Below are 16,341 nucleotides of genomic sequence, written 5' to 3' on the forward strand. Positions count from 1 at the left end.
CCTCGGTTTCTCCTTTTATTGCTCCCGTACAAACCCCTTCCCTCCCCCCTGTAAACATGGTGCTGTGAGATCGCGGGTGGAGAAGGCTTCCTCCGGTGGCTGGATGGTGAAGGTGGCCCTCGGCTCTTCTCTGAGCGCAACCCCTCAGTGCTCGGCAGTCATAGTAGGGCGCTGGAGGGGTGAGCAGCGGCTCAGCCTCCCCTGCCCGGGGGCCGGTAGCTTCTTGGTCTCAGCTTCATTTCCGTGAAGGGCACAGAGAAGTCAAAGCCTTTCCAGTAGTACCAGCTCACTCCCTGGGAAGGGGTTGTCGAGAGAGAGAGTCAAAGCCTGACATCCCATCTGCTCCCACCTCTGCTCCCCTCTGGCGAGATGGTTCCCACAAATCCATCAAGGATCCTCCCTCCCTTTATCCTTCTTAAACCCTCTATTACAAAGGACTGAGGCTGAATCCTGAGCTGTCCCTTTACATCCAATAAATCATCTCCTCGAGAAAACTTGGAGACTGGCATTACTGTTCCATTTCACAGAAAAGGGCCCTGGGGCGCTGAGCGGCTCAGTAACTTGTCTTGTCACACTGTGCGTCACAAACACCCAGGTGGGCTGAGCCCCCGCTCCGTGCTGCCTCCTGGACCTCTCACCTGGTGGTCCACTGTGCTCCCGTAGAGCCCGTTGAGGTTGGCATAGTGGCAGTTCTTATACCACCAGGCCCCTCGGTAAGAGACGGCACAGGAGATGAGCAAGTTGTTGGGGTCTCGGTCACGGGCAGAGAAGACACTGCCGCTGTGGTAGCTCATGGAGTCCCCTGGGCAGGGCGTGGAAGGCGCAGTGAGGGCCTCTCCTCCCCATTCCCACCCCGTCCCTGCCCCCCACCCCCAGGCCCACCCCTCACCTGCAGTGCCGTGGTAGCCTTCCAGGTGGAGGCGGTAGTACTCATCGGCCGAGTCTACTTGGAAGGAGTCGTACTGGGCAAACACGGCCTCGTCCCCATCCCGCAGGTCCACACGCAAGGAGTAGTCGCCGGCTTTGGTCAGGCTGTGCAGGGCGTCGTTGCCTGGGGGTGGGGAATGTGTGCTCGTCGGGGTCCTTGTGTCCACAGGGCCCCCATCCCTTCCCTGGTCCCGCAATCCCTATGAGGCACTAACCCAGCCAGAACTCCTCGGAGATGTTCCCAAAGCCATGGGCATAGTCCTCCCAGTCTCTCCAGAAGTCAGTTTTTCCATCCATGCGGCGCTGGAACACCTGGAAGCAGGTGGGGGCACCATCAGCCTATGGCCCCGGGCACAGCCACCCTGCCCTGTGCAGACCCCTGGGCTTCTGACTGCCACCCACCAGCCAGCCACCCCCATCGGTCTCCATGTCACAAAAGACGTTCAGGGGCCGCTCGCGGTTGCCGTTGAGGAAGATGGTGGTGGTCCTTGAGGTGCTGACCCCGTTCTGCATCTCCTCCCCACAGTCCCGGGGGAAGGGGATCCGAAGTCCACCTGGGGAGAGGAGAGCGAGGGTCCAGTCCTTCTTCCAGATTCTAGACGCCCACTACCCACTCAGCCCCAACCTCAGGTCCCAGCGCCTGAGTACCAGTGGTGAAGGAAGTGGACACGGGGGGAGTGAAGCTGCGGTCCCACATGGCCCGGAGCCACGCGCTATAGAGGGTGGAGGGAAAGAGGCCGTGAAGCTGGTGAGAGGTGACCCCTCCTGGGAGCAGGATCTCCTGTGGAACAGACAAGGGGCAGGTCAGGGGAGAGAGAGGTGGGCCCCACCCGGGAGGCAGAGGCAGCACTTCCCGGACTGGAGCCCAGGGAGGGAGCTGGCCAGAGTGGCAGGGGTGAGGGCACCTGGGTCTGTCCACCAGGGGTGTTGAAGCTGAGCAGGTAGCCAGTTGGGGGGACTTCGGGTGCAGTCCAAGTGAGCAGGGCTGTGCGGGGGGTCACCTCCTTGGCCTCCAAGTCCTGGGGGGCCTCCAACCCTGGGAGGGGGAGGAAGAGAAGATGGAGATGAGGCCCATCCTGGCGCTCTCGCTTCTTCCCCGCCCCCAAACCACCTCACAGACCGTACCTGTGGTGAAGGTGATGCTGGCTGGGGAGGTGAGGTTGGGGCCCCGAAGGCCATGCAGGGTCGCCGTGTAGTTGGTGTGGAGCACAAGGCCTTGCAGGGGGTAGTCCACGGCGTTGCCAGGGGCTGAGTCCTGTAGCGAGGGGGCTGGGAGAGCGGGTGCGGCATCAGCGGCTGCCCTGCCGGAGCCCAGCCTGCCCTCTGCTCTCCCACCCTGACCAGTCCCCACCAGAGGCCTCAGCCCTGCTTACCTCCTGGGGCTGTGACCTTGATGTCATAGGTATCCACCGGGGCCTGGGGGGGCTGCCAGAGCAGCAGGGCGGATCCTTCCGTCAAGTTCAGTGCACGCAGCTGGGTGGGGCCGTCAGGAACTGGGAGAAGGGAGGGGGCCCAGAGCTGTTCCCTGCTGCTCTCCCCACTCCTCGCCTTCCCAAACTCTGCTGGACCTCTCGTCTGCCATTGGCGCCTCCAACACCCCCTTTCCCTTTCCCCGTTCACTCTCAACTCCCACCCGTGCCCGCATTTTCTCCCGCTACTTCCTGCCCGGGGCCCGGACTGTCTCACCTGTGGTAAGGAAGCCTGTGAGAGGCTCACTCTCCTCAAAGCCACGGACGGAGACCACGGTCACGTCGTAGCGAGCGCCTGGGACGAGCCCCTCGAGTTTCTGGGTCCGGGCTCGGCCATCCACCTGGACACTCTGTGGCTCCCCTGAAAACACACTGGGCTGGGGAGGCGGCCAGGGAAGCAAGGAGGAGCTGCAGGGTGGGCAGGGCGCAGGAGGAATGGGGCAAGTGACACACGGGCAAGAGGGTATCACCTCCATCTGCCAGCTGGTAGGAAACTTTGAAGCTGTCCACTCTGGACGGCGGGGGCATCCAGCTGACCTTGGCTGACGTCTCCCCGATCTCGCTGAACTGGAGGTCACGGGGGCGCTCCAGAGCTGACGGGACAGATGTGCCAAGGAATCATGGTGAGGGCAGAGGGCAGGGAGGCTCCTGCCCCGGGCTTCCCAGCCTCCTCCTTCTCCCTGGGCCCCACGGCCTCCGCATGTGCTCACCACCCCGCCTTTCCTCTGGGCCTAGAGATGGAAGCCGCTCCGCAGACTCCAAGCTCGTCACCACTCACCAACTTCCCCTCTGGCTGAGGCACTAGGTGCCACCCTAGGGAGTACAGAGACCCCCTACTTCGGGGCAGCATGTATATGTGCCCAGCATGGGGCCTTACCTGGGCTGAGGGTCCGGGCTGTGCCCTGGATGCCGTCGGCCTTGTGAGGCCCGCGCAGCCCATACAGCGTAAGGGTGTACAGGGTCCCTGGACTCAGGTCCCAGAGCATGGCCGAGCGCCGTGTCCCTGGCACCGTCAGCTCCCGCTGCAGCGGGGGACGTGGATGCAGCTCCAGGGTGCTCAGTGACGGGACCCCAAAGCGGAGCAGGAAGGAGTCAAAGGCCTCGGGTGGGGCCTCCCAGCTGAGCCGCAGCGAATTGGTGGTGACATCAGTCACCGACAGGTGGGACAGGCGGGGCCCTGGCTCTCCGGGGGTCTGCCCAGCAGGAGCTGGTCCTGCAGAGTGGGTGGGAAAGAAGGCTTTGGAGACTGAAGCACACCAGCTAGGCGACCTGCTGCTAGATCCCTTCCACCACCCCACCCTGGCGCTCATTTCCTCATCTGCAAAATGGAGCTAACGAGGGGCTGGCATCCACAGGTCGGACATAGTGACGACATGTACGTGTAGAGCCGAAGGCTGTGCACGCGCCCCTTCCTCCCTCCGTGGCGCCCTCGCGGTGTTCCTTCCCCATGGTCACTGCTTCTGGGTGCCCCCTTTCGCCTCTTCAGTCCCAGACCAGAGGCAGGCAAGGCCAGGCCCTACCCTGACGGTACCTGTGGTGCCCTCGGCTGAGACGGGCCCCAGGCGCTTCCCTTCACGCAAGCCGTAGAGGAAGAACTTGTAGGAGGTGCTGGGCTCCAGGCCTGACACGAGGACCTTGTTCTGGTCGCCACCCACGAGCAAGGCCTGGGGCTCCCCACCTGTGCTCTGATACTGGACCACGAAGGAGTCAAAGGGGCCCTGGGCCACGCTCCATGAGAGGCGCAGGGAGTCTGGGGACACGTCCTTCACTGCCAGTGCCCCTAGGCGGGGCCCTTCAGAGGGCTCGGGGGCCTCCGTGGCCAGGTGCGAGGGTGCGGGCATGTCCTCTTCTGGGGCTGCGTGGGAGAAGCCCAGAGAGAAGCTGAGCGGGGCTGGGGGGGGCGGGGCCCTCCCACTCCATCTCACCCTCCAGAGAGGTGATCGGGGCTGGCCGAGGCAGGGGACCTCATGGTCCTGGCCACGGCAGCGTGGAGAGAAGACAGGACTGAGGCTCTCCTAGCATCTTCCTTCTCTTGAATCTGCCACAACCCTGCTTGGGCACTGACTCCTGCCGCCCCTCGGCCTCTCTTGAGTGCCAGCCCAGTGGCCCCATGACCTCTTTGTGGGGCTCCTTTGCTGTCTGAATCCGGTGCTTGCTTTCTCCGTCTTCACCCTGATGTCTGAGTGCGCCCCACTCTAGATGTCTGCACGGGCCCTGTTCCCTCCCCAACCTGCCAGGGCGCCTGGTGCCATGGCTTGAGGCAGGACTAACTCAGTCCCTCCCTGAGCTCAGGGCACGTGGTCCTCCCTGCCGAGAAGAGCTGAGGATGGAACTGGCTGGTGAACTCGAAGGGCGCATCCCGCCAGCCAGGTCGGCCCCGCCACCACCAGGCTGATTTGAGGTGGGTGTTAGGAAATCTGGACGGGGAACTCCATCAGTGCAGCCACTCCTGTTGGTTTCTATGACCCTGGCCTGCTTTGTTTTCCAGTAATTTTCCGTTTGAGAAAATGCTCCTGACTCATCCACGGGAGGGGGTTTGCCCTCATCTGGCCAAGGCCAGCATGCCAGGAAGTAAGAGCCGCCCCAGTAGAGTAATGGGGAGCAGCTGGCAGCACTGGGGCTGGGTGGGGGTCGCAGATTAGGGACCACTGCCAGGGCTTTGCCTTGCCACCCGTCCTGGCTCCTGCTTCGGACTGACCCCTCGATCACGCTGGTTCCGAGGCTCTTCCTCCCGAGCCCCGTGCAGGGCCCCCTTACCGCTCTACCTCGCCCACTCGTGCCAGGCCTTCAGCACAGAGGTGTGAGGACACCCACTCAGGCCGGCTGGCTAGGACCAAGCAGGACAGCCTCCTGCTCACCTGTCATTCCCAGGACAGAGACGGGGCCCAGGTGCTGTCCTCTGAGGAGCCCATAGAGCAGAAACTTGTATTTCCTGCCAGGCTCCAGGCCCTCTATGGTGACCTCCCTCTGGTCTGCGGCCACAGGCACCGCCGAGGGCTGCCCATCTGTGTCCCTGTACTGGACCACAAAGGAGTCAAAGGGGCCCTGGGCCACTGTCCACAAGAGGCGCAGAGAATCCGAGGTCTCATCTGTCACTGTCAGCTCCCCCAGGCGGGGTGGGCGCTGCCGCTCCTTCTTCAGGGGAGCTGTAGGGAGAGCGGGGGCGAGGGAGAAAACCTAGTTAAGAGCTGCCTTTACCTCAGCCCCGGCAGCTTCTGGGGGGAGGGAGGGTCAGCCACCTGGGGAGACAGGCAGGCTGCTGCAGCCCTGCCTTGTATGAAGGAGCCCAGTTTCCTCCTCTGGAGGCCGCTGCCCAGACTCCTTCCTGCCCCCACTCCCCCACTCTGAGATCAGCGTGCAGAAAATGCATAAAAGAGCACCTCATGAGAGAGCTGCGGCTGGGATTGCAGGAAGGGCCTCAGTTTCCCTCTGACCCCCAGTCCCCCAGAGCAGGAGTGTGGCCAGAGCTGAGAAAGGCTCCCAGAGGGTGTCTGGGTTGTCAGGGAGATGCCCCCAAATAGTCAGAGCTGGGCGGGACAGCCAGCCAAGCTCACGGGCTCCCATTGCCCAGGCATAAACTCACCCTCACTCACCATCAGCCTGGGCCCGCCTTTCCACCTGCTTCCCCAGCTCTGCACTCACAGCACTAGACCAGGGCGGCTGGGTCGGGCAGGGGGAGAAGCCAGGGGCAGAGCTGAGCGGACAAAGGGCAGAGCAGAGCACAAAAGAGACTTGTCTAGGTGGGTGTGGGTACTGACTGATGGGGGTTGGAGAAGCCTGTATCCAGTCTCCACAATGAAGGTCTGGGGAAGAGAATTACGGAGCCTGAGAGCCCCAGGCCCCAGCTGGCTGTGCGCCCCATCCTTGTCTGGCCAGGGTGACTCATGGTCCTGGAGGTGGGGTAAGGGTCAGTGACCCACCTCCATCCCTTCCTCGGGGGCTGAGTATTGGGCACAAGACACCAGATTTTTCCATAGTCTTTTTGCAGCCAAACCCTCCCATATTTTCCACTTCTTGCCATAGGGCTGGAATGAAGGGAGGAAGATGTGAACATTTATTGAACCCCAGCAGATTTTAGTCATAACCGTCATGCAGGTGTGGAAACTGAGGTTCAAGGAAAAGAAGTGGCCTGCTGAAGGCCACACAGCTGGCGGTCAGAATTTGAACACAGGCCTGCTTGGCTCCAAAGTCTGAGTTCTTCTTATTATACTGCTAATCAGTGAATGAAGGAAATAAATGCTTGGAACAGTGCCTGGCATTCAGCAGGGACTCAATAAATATTTGCCTTTCGTGTCAGGATTGTCATGCCAAGGCTGAAGGGAGGAGAATAAACTTTGCGGGAAGGCCCCGGGGCCAACTCTGGGGGCTCAGATGAAAGGAAGCTCTGGAAAAAGGCGGGGGGGGGGGCGCGGGGAGTGGGGTGGAGGCAGGGCCAGGGCTCACCCGTGCTGCCTTCAGCAGAGATGGGGCCCAGTCGTTTCCTGCCTCCCAGCCCATAGAGCAGAAACTTGTATTTGCTATTGGGCTCCAGGCCGGGGATGGTGATCTCGCGCTGGTCTGAGGCCACAGGCACCACGTGGGGCTGCCCGTCCCTGTCCTTGTACTGAAGCACGAAGGAGTTAAATTCGCCCTCGGGGACTGTCCAGGAGAGGCCCATGGAGTCTGGGGTCACGTCCGTCACTGTCAGCTCCCCCAGGCGGAGAGAAGGTTTAGTGTCTGGGACTGGAAAAGAGAGAGGTGCATGGAACGTGACAGAAATGAAGCCGACAGAGCCTCCTTGGGGCGCTAGGGCTCTGGGAGCTGGTTCTGGGTGCTGGGAGGGGGTGACCAGGTCACATGTCAGGAAGAGGGAAGGCAGAGGAGTAGGGATAAAAGAGGAGCCAGGCAAGAAAGCACGTGTCCCTCGGGATGTAGGAGGAGTAGGATGGGAATGAGGGGGTAATGGGGTACTCAGGACCTGGATTTCACTGGACCCAGTAAATAAATGGGTCTGGAGTGTGGAGCACAGAAACGTGAAATTCCACAAGGGAGTGGAGGATGGGCAGGGGGCTCCAGGGTTAAAGGCGGCCTCCAGCCCTCACTCACGGGTCTTTGCGTCTGCAGAGACGGGACCGTGTTGTTTCTCATCCTGGAGTCCGAAGAGTAGGAACTTGTACTTGTGGCCCGGGGCCAGACCCGAAACCGAGACCTCTCGGAGGTGGCCACCCACGGGCACTGCCTGGGGCTGCCCCTGCACATCCTTGTATCGGACCAGGAAGGAGTTGAAGGGGCCCTGGTCCACTGTCCAGGACAGGTGCACTGTGTCTGAGGTCACGGCTGCCACAGCCAGCTCCCCCAGGCGGGGTGCCACGGGGGGCTCTGTGTTCAGGGAGGCTGGAACAGAGCAGAGGAGGCTGTGGTCAATGGCAGGACCCTGGGCCAGAGAGGGAGGGCTGTTCCCTGGCTATGAAATGAACATTTGTAGCAAACTCTTCTAACTGCTTAACACGTCCCAGGCATTGCTGTAAGCAGTTCACAAACAGTACACTTAATCCTCACACAACAGATGAAGTAGATGCTTTTATCCTTATCACCCTCATTTGACGGGCATCTGCGGCACAGAGAGGTTAAGAAACATTTGAAAATCACACAGCGTCTTAGAGCAGGATTCAAACCTAGAGAGCCTGACTCTGTAGCCACGCTCCGAGCCACTAAAATGCTTGGTTAGGGAGACTGAGGAAGCCACACGTGAACAACTGAGCGAGCTTGAGCTGCCAGATCCAGAAGACAGGAAGAAAGCCGAAACGCATGAGGCACAGGCTACTTGCCCAGCTGCCCTGAACACACTGTCCATCAGCCGCCACTCAATTCAAGGATGAGGCGGGATCGTCAGCACCACGTGAGAAAAGAAAGGGACCCAGAGGCCCATCTGTGAGGAGTGCTGAGATCCAAAGGGGGAAACAAGAGAGCAACAGAGGGAAACCTGGGAGTCAGGGCCTGCCCCCTCACTCACCGGTCACGCCCACGGTGGACACGGGGCCCACACGCCGCCCCCCGTGCAGGCCATACAGGTGCATCTTGTACTTGCGCCCGGGCTCCAGGCCCCCAGCGGTCACCTCACTCTCCTCGCCCCCGACACGCACCACCTGGGGCCCGTCCCGGCCCTTGTACTGGATGGTGAAGGAGTCGAAGTGGCCCTGGGGGACGGTCCAGGAGAGGCTCAGCGAGTCCGGGGAGGATCCTGTCACCGTCAGCTCCCCCAGGAGGGGCTCCTCGGGGGCCTCCGAGGCCTCTGTGCTGGGTTCTGTGGGGCTGGGGGTGTCTTCCTCTGCAGCTGAGAAGGAGAGACACAGAGAGGGTGAGGCAGGGTCCCAGTTGATGTCCTTGGGTCTCCCCCCAAGGCTTGGCCCCAGCTCCGGGCCCTGCAGTTCAGAGAAGCCCGTCCTTGGGGCTGGGTGGTCCTGTTCAGCTGACATCTCATAAACATGCCTGGAGCCTCCGGGGTCAGCTGTGGGGGACCAGGGCAGCCACCAGCATGGCTCACAGAGGCCCTTCCCTGCCCAGGGGGACACACTGGTCCTCAGGGAGCCTGGAGGAGGCACATAGGGCACCATGGCTCAGCCTCGAGTAGAGGGGCCTCCTGCACCCCACTCACCCATCACCTGAGAGAGGGTGATCCTCCCACGAGGTCCCACCCTGGGGCTTCCACCATCCACTCACTTGTCACCCCGATGACAGAGACGGGGCCCATGCGCTGGCTGTCATGGAAGCCGTACAGGTTCATCTTGTACTTGTGGTCTGGCTCCAGGCCCGAGATGGTGACCCCGTCCTGGTGCCCTGGCACCCTCACTACCTTGGGCTGCCCGTCCCCATTCTTGTACTGGATCAGGAAGTGGTCAAACTGGCCCTCGGGGATGGTCCAGGAGAGGCTCAGGGATTCGGGGGTGGCGCCTGTCACTGTCAGCTCCCCCAGGTGTGGCTTGACGGGCGGCTCGGGGGGCGCAGTGGATGGGGCTTGTGTGGTCATGGCTTTGTTGTCTGGATCTGGACAGAGACATACAAGACAGGTGAGGTCTCCTCAGTCCTCAGTTCAGCATATAAAGCGGTGTATTACAAAATTAAAATAATAAGGAACAGGATGTGTCCACAGTAGCTCTAACTCTTATTCTTTCTGCTCCCTATATCGGCCTTCCTGTCACCTTACCCTCATCCGCCCTGCCCTCACCCCCTACCTACCAGCACCCCTCCTAGGACACAGGCTCACATGGCCACTGTGCTCTGGGCCTCCCTCCACTGGGGTCTCGTTGGCATCTTACTGCCTTTGGCTAATGTCTTGCCTCCCAAACAGCTCAGAACCCCTGCCCCACATCTCCAGTCAGAAACCTGGAGTCTTCCTGGATCTGTTCCTGTCCCCAGCTGCCATCAGACTCAGAGCGTCCAATTCTCTCTCCCAAGTTCCTCCTGTGTCTCCTCACTCCCCACACCTGCAGCCCCACCGTCCCTCTCTGGGCCGCCCTTACCTGTCACCTGGGTTATCACCCCCCCATGGGTCTCTCTGCCTCCCTCCTCCATCTGTTCTTCACAGGAAGCCAGAATGAGCCTTTAGATGCACATCTGATGGGGTCAGTCTCAGCTTAAAACTGTGCAGCAACCCTCTTTATCCCCTGGAGAAACCCCTGGCTTCCTGAGCTCTCCACCCCTATCTCTTCCTACCTCTCCACCCCCATCGCAAGACTATCTCCCCCACTCAGAGGATTTTGCACAAAATCCCCTCATGTGCCGTGATGTTCCTAGTTTCCAGGCTTTGTACCAGCTGTGATGTTGATCTGATGCACCCTTCATCTTATCTCTAGGTGTCACCAAGCAACGCCTGCCCGACCTCAGGTCTCAGCTGTCCCGTGGGAACCCGTGGGCAGGCAGGTGGGCGTAGGCATCGCTGCCCAGTCTTGGTCTGGCCACGGGGCTTCCTGTCATATACACATCCTCCTTTGCTCCATTTGCTGGTTCACAGCCTGTCTGTGAGCCCCAAAGGTTAAGAACTGGTTTCTCCGCCGTATCCAAGGTTTCTCTCAGTGAACTTCCTCAGTACTTGGCTCAGGCCACCCACATCTTTGTTGAACCATAGGCGTCATAAGTCTGTTAATACCCAAACGATGAGGCTAGGGGGCGTTTCAGTCAAGACACTGCATTCTGAGCATGCTCTGTCTTCCTCCACAGCCTCCAGTCAACTACACAGAGGCTGAGCCTCTGAGAGGACTCAGGGATGCAAGTATGATTCGTTCAATAGATTCTAAGAAAGTGTCCAGTTCCTTTGCTGTGAGGAGTTTTAGCAGTGTGGACCAGCAGCATCAGCATCATGGAGGATTTTATTTGCTTTTTTTTTTTTTTTTTTTTTTGCGGTACGTGGGCCTCTCACTGTTGTGGCCTCTCCCGTTGCGAAGCACAGGCTCCGGACGCGCAGGCTCAGCAGCCACGGCTCACAGGCCCAGCCGCTCCGCGGCATGCGGGATCCTCCCGGACCAGGGCACGAACCCGTGTCCCCTGCATCGGCAGGTGGACTCTCAACCACTGCGCCACCAGGGAAGCCCCTATTTGCTTTTTTTTTTGGCTGCATCAGGTCTTAGCTCTGGCACGTGGGATCTTGTTGTGGCATGTGGCATCTTTCATTGTGGCACATGGGCTTCTCTCTCTAGTTGTGGTGCATGGCCTCAGTAGTTGTGGCATGCGAGCTCTCTAGTTGTGGCTCGTGTGCTCGGTAGTTGCAGCGCATGGGCTTAGTTGCCCTGTGGCATGTGGGATCTTAGTTCCCCGACCAGGGATTGAACCTGCGCCCCTTGCATTGGAAGACAGATTCTTAACCACCAGACCACCAAGGAAGTCCCTCATGGAAGATTTTAGAAATGCAGAATCTCTGGCCCAGCCCAAATCTGAATCTGCCCTTTAACAAGATCCCCAGGCCATCTGATGTCCTAAAGAAGAAGTGCTGTCTAGAATATTTATGTTTTCACAAAGATGGTAATAAAGGGAAACTCTTCCAGGACCTGGCTTCCCCACCCTGCATCCCACTCCCCCAAATTCACTTACCAGTCATGCCCACGGTGGACACGGGGCCCACACGCCGCCCCCCGTGCAGGCCATACAGGTGCATCTTGTACCTGCTCCCGGGCTCCAGGCCCTCAATGGTCACCTCACTCTCTTCGCCACCGACACGCACCACCTGGGGCCGCCCATCCTTATCCTTGTACTGGACGGTGAAGGAGTTGAAGCGGCCCTGGGGGACGGTCCAGGAGAGGCTCAGCGAGTCCGGGGAGGATCCTGTCACCGTCAGTTCCCCCAGGAGAGGCTCTTTGGGGGGCTCCGGGGCCTCTGTGCTGGGTTCTGTGGGGCTGGGGGTCTCCTCCACAACCTCCTGGAGGGCTGAGAAGAGAGATTGGGGGCAGAGGCTTAGATGGTGACTTGCCCTGATTGCATCCAGCAGGGTACTCCTCAGGCTGCAGGGCCGGAGGCTGGCTCAGCCTCTGGGTGCGCCATTTGGTGACTGCATGCTAGAGAGACTGCGACGGGCTTGACTCCATCTCATACTGGCTGGCAGGCACCATGAACCTTCAGAAGGCAATTCGGACATACACGTCAGGAGCCCAAATACTGCTCATTTCCTTCGACCCAATAATCTCATTTCTGGGCAGCTATCCTAAGAAAATTATTAAAAAGCAGGAGAAGTTGTATCACAGGAGTTCATTTTGGGATTAGTCATGACAGCGAGATGTGTCAGGGCCCCAGAGGAGCCGCAGAAGCAGATTAATTTCGTTAGGGCACTCTCACCACAAGGCGTCCAATAACCATTCAAATGATGATTACTGCAGGCTGTGCGGCCACAGGGTAAATGCTCTCAGTGTAACGTGCGTACGAAAAAAGGAAGAGCCAAGAATTACATGAACATTCTGCCACCTTAAAACATGAGCGGCATGGAAAATGCAGAAAGAGAGGATGTGTTACGTACATTGTTATGAATGGTGGTTCTTGGGTCAGAAGGTGGTCTGGTAAGAGATTTTTTTCCCTACTTTCCAAACTTTCCATCATGTTGCTATATTCTTTTCACAGAAAAATACAGACTTAAAAAGAAATCCTGAGTTATAAAAATTAGTAAGTCGGTGGAGGATGTGGATGGGGACATGGGTCCCTCTGTACTTCGCATGTGCTTGTGATTTGCATGATAGAGGGTTCCTCTGTCTGGAGTATCTTCAGGAGAGGAGAGTGAACCTCCCAGAGGCAGCGACGCCCCCAGCAAAAGACTGACTCAAAGAGGGGCTGTGTTCTTCCACATGCAGAGGAACTCTGGTGAAAAACTGTCACAAGGCATAAGAATCTGGCTGACAGTGACTTAGAGAAGCCAGCCTGACTGCAATTTTGGAATTTAATTCACCTTGTGATTTTTTTCTCCTAATTTCTTAGAGACTAGAAATTGTAACTTTTTCATAATCAGAAATAAGTTGCAAGAATGATGAGGGGGAAAGACAGAAGGAATACAAGAGAGGAGAAGACATTTTGAAAAAATTTTTTTCCTGATTATAAAAGAAACGCTTGTCATTTAAGAAAATGTAAAGGACACATAATGGAATAAAACAGAAACAAAAGTCCTGGGACATTCTATCCTGTCTCACAAACCATGCATCCCACGGGCGTTTCCTTCCAGTTGTCTTACCACGCAAGTTATTTTCAGGTGGTTGTGATTAGCCTCCTTACAAAAATTTTAAACTCTTTCTTTATTGTAATAATATAAAGTAATTGTCTTATGTTGAAACATTTCAATGATGCCATAGTAGGTCATTTTAGAGATGTTGTTTAATTACTTAATCATCTCAATGTGGTTCGATGTTGGGTTGTTTTTTCTTCCTTTTTTTTTTGTTTATAACAAAGAATGCTGTGATTTGTATTTAAGATGGAAAGAAAAGAAAACTCTAGTAACGTCACGCTTGCTCTGTGCCTGACACATTTCACCCTTGGAGGGAGCCAGTGACTGACCATCAGAGGAGGCCACATTACTGTGAACAAGGAGGCTGTAGGTTGGCAAAGGCCAGGGCACTACACATGGGTCATGGCCCAGGGCCATGGAGGGAGGACATAAAAGGGGACCAAAGGCTGGTGAAAGAGCAGAACAGTCAACCAGCTCACCCATGAGGAAAAGGTAGCTCTCCCCCAAGACCGCCTGAGCCCCACCCTCACTCACCGGTCACGCCCACGGTGGACACGGGGCCCACACGCCGCCCCCCGTGCAGGCCGTACAGGTGCATCTTGTACTTGCGCCCGGGCTCCAGGCCCCCAGCGGTCACCTCACTCTCCTCGCCCCCGACACGCACCACCTGGGGCCCGTCCCGGCCCTTGTACTGGATGGTGAAGGAGTCGAAGTGGCCCTGGGGGACGGTCCAGGAGAGGCTCAGCGAGTCCGGAGAGGATCCTGTCACCGTCAGCTCCCCCAGGAGGGGCTCCTCGGAGGCCTCCGAGGCCTCTGTGCTGGGTTCTGTGGGGCTGGGGGTGTCTTCCTCTGCAGCTGAGAAGGAGAGACACAGAGAGGGTGAGGCAGGGTCCCAGGTGATGTCCTTGGGTCTCCTCCCAAGCCTCGGCCCCGGCTCCAGGCCCTGAAGTCAGTTCAGAGAAGCCCGTCCTTGGGGCTGGGTGGTCCTGTTCAGCTGACATCTCATAAACATGCCTGGAGCCTCTGGGGTCAGCTGTGGGGGACCAGGGCAGCCACCAGCATGGCTCACAGAGGCCCTTCCCTGCCCAGGGGGACACACTGGTCCTCAGGGAGCCTGGAGGAGGCACACAGGGCACCATGGCTCAGCCTCGAGTAGAGGGGCCTCCTGCACCCCACTCACCCATCACCTGAGAGAGGGTGATCTTCCCACGAGGTCCCACCCTGGGGCTTCCACCATCCACTCACTTGTCACCCCGATGACAGAGACGGGGCCCATGCGCTGGCTGTCATGGAAGCCGTACAGGTTCATCTTGTACTTGTGGTCTGGCTCCAGGCCCGAAATGGTGACACCGTCCTGGTGCCCTGGCACCCTCACTGCCTTGGGCTGCCCATCCCCATTCTTGTACTGGATCAGGAAGTGGTCAAACTGGCCCTCGGGGATGGTCCAGGAGAGGCTCAGGGATTCGGGGGTGGCGCCTGTCACTGCCAGCTCCCCCAGGTGCGGCTTGACGGGAGGCTTGGGGGCTGTGGTGGGCAGGTCTGTTGGGGCTGCGGTCATTTCTTGGTCTTTTTCTGAGTCTGGATCAAGAGACAAAGAGAATGGGTGGACATGCTTTGTGGGTTCCCTCCTAACAGGGGATGGATTTCTCCCAGACACACCAGGGACCCTGCAGCCTGGAAGCCAGTGCTCCAGGATTAAGACATCATTTCCAGGACTTCCCTGGTGGCACAGTGGTTAAGAATCCGCCTGCCAATGCAGGGGACACGGGTTCGAGCCCTGGTCCGGGAAGATCCCACATGCCACGGAGCAACTAAGCCCGTGCGCCACAACTATTGTGCCTGCACTCTACACCCCGCGAGCCACAACTACTGAGCCTGCGTGCCACAACTACTGAAGCCTGCGTGCCTAGAGCCCGTGCTCCTCAACAAGAGAAGCCACCGCAATGAGAAGCCCGCGCACCACAACAAAGAGTAGCCCCCGCTCGCCGCCACTAGAGAAAGCCCTCGCACAGAAACGAAGACCCAACGCAGCCAAATAAATAAATAAATACATTTACTCACTAAAAAAAAAAAAAGACATCATTTCCCTGGTTTGAATGTTCACTTTCTAGCAGACAGAGCACACACTTGTGGAGATGTCAAGATGGTAGGGTGGGACCCCTATGACCTCAACATGTGCAGCATGGAACCTGTAGGAGCTGCTGAGTAAATTCATTTAGTGGGAAGGGACTAATGCTTTGTAATAGCGCCACACCTAACCGAAACGTCACATCAGGAGGTACATGTGCTCAGGTTCGTATTTTCCTTTAATACCTCCTCTGGTTTAGAAGTCTTTTCTGAGCATTTGAGAAACTAATTTAGATTTCACAGTTGAGGGCAAAGAGATGAGACCACATGAGATCATCTTTGTAGATGGGTTGCTTTTGGACCTTGTATTAATTCTCTTGCCATCTTACAGCAGGGATGACCCATCACGCCCACAGATTTTTTTTGTCTTTTCTGTTCTGCACAGGGTTTTATTCTGCCTTAATAGCTGAATTACAAAATCATCGTGTTTCATAACTCCATTGTGTTTGGGAACCAGGTTTTAAGCATGTAGAGGGTAACAGCTACAAAAGAGCTTAACGAAAGCAACCAACAGCCATGTCAGGGAGTAATTAATGAAGAGAAAATGCCTTGTTAAGTTGCACATATGACTAATATTCACTATTGAAGTAATAGTATCCATGTTAGCAGGATCCCATGTTGACACAGCATACATGGGTATCAGTTTGGGGGTTGGGGAACAAATACAATTGTACCCACTGAAATCAATGATAATTATAAGAATTCACCCCAAGGGTTTTCAAGAACTAATCTTCTTCCTCAGAAGGAGGGAGGCTGTAGTTACCAAACGTTGTGTGTGAGACAAGCCACATTCATGCCCACCCTGCCAGACAGGTGTGGTTATTCCTTCTGTGTGGATAAGGATAGGGAGGCACAGAGAGGTTGAGTGACTCCCTCGAGGTCACACAGCTCTAATGGGCTGAGGCTAGGGCCAGCCCCAGGTCTGCCTGAGTCTGTGCTATTTCTCTGGCACACTGCCTCTTCGAGGACTCAAGAAGCCCACGTGTAAAGGGTGAGACAGCTAAGGTGACACCAAAGGCTTGGAGTGCAGACAGGCACAGAACTGCTCCCAGTAGCCTGGGAGGCTCAGTCTCAAAAACAGTGGGAGAAAAACACCTGGATACTGGCAATAAAAGGGAAACTGAGTCCAGCTCAGGGCAGGGCCAG

At 57.6% G+C, this 16,341-nt stretch overlaps 1 protein-coding gene across 3 annotated transcripts in view; it reads right to left on the reverse strand.

Moving 5' to 3' along the window:
- Positions 1 to 2: 2 nt before the first annotated feature.
- TNXB (tenascin XB) overlaps positions 3 to 16,341 on the reverse strand; it is a 59,488-nt gene continuing 43,149 nt past the window's right edge. For 2 of the 3 annotated variants that reach the window (XM_067752600.1, XM_067752598.1), the window contains 21 exons: positions 14,314 to 14,646; positions 13,603 to 13,923; positions 11,460 to 11,792; positions 9,096 to 9,419; positions 8,389 to 8,709; positions 7,482 to 7,769; positions 6,840 to 7,118; positions 5,255 to 5,542; positions 3,928 to 4,251; positions 3,274 to 3,609; positions 2,867 to 2,989; positions 2,614 to 2,757; positions 2,301 to 2,420; positions 2,053 to 2,196; positions 1,833 to 1,963; positions 1,576 to 1,708; positions 1,330 to 1,481; positions 1,143 to 1,239; positions 890 to 1,051; positions 639 to 802; positions 3 to 293 (listed from right to left, as the gene is read on the reverse strand). In XM_067752600.1, coding sequence (XP_067608701.1) covers positions 192 to 293; positions 639 to 802; positions 890 to 1,051; positions 1,143 to 1,239; positions 1,330 to 1,481; positions 1,576 to 1,708; positions 1,833 to 1,963; positions 2,053 to 2,196; positions 2,301 to 2,420; positions 2,614 to 2,757; positions 2,867 to 2,989; positions 3,274 to 3,609; positions 3,928 to 4,251; positions 5,255 to 5,542; positions 6,840 to 7,118; positions 7,482 to 7,769; positions 8,389 to 8,709; positions 9,096 to 9,419; positions 11,460 to 11,792; positions 13,603 to 13,923; positions 14,314 to 14,646 — 4,619 coding nt within the window. In that variant the 3' untranslated portion in view covers positions 3 to 191. The remainder of the gene's footprint in view (positions 294 to 638; positions 803 to 889; positions 1,052 to 1,142; positions 1,240 to 1,329; positions 1,482 to 1,575; positions 1,709 to 1,832; positions 1,964 to 2,052; positions 2,197 to 2,300; positions 2,421 to 2,613; positions 2,758 to 2,866; positions 2,990 to 3,273; positions 3,610 to 3,927; positions 4,252 to 5,254; positions 5,543 to 6,839; positions 7,119 to 7,481; positions 7,770 to 8,388; positions 8,710 to 9,095; positions 9,420 to 11,459; positions 11,793 to 13,602; positions 13,924 to 14,313; positions 14,647 to 16,341) is intronic. The other variant, XM_067752599.1, reaches the window with a different exon arrangement.

The sequence above is a fragment of the Pseudorca crassidens genome, chromosome 10 (assembly GCF_039906515.1).
Source record: "Pseudorca crassidens isolate mPseCra1 chromosome 10, mPseCra1.hap1, whole genome shotgun sequence".
In the NCBI taxonomy this organism is placed as follows: Eukaryota; Metazoa; Chordata; class Mammalia; order Artiodactyla; family Delphinidae; genus Pseudorca; species Pseudorca crassidens.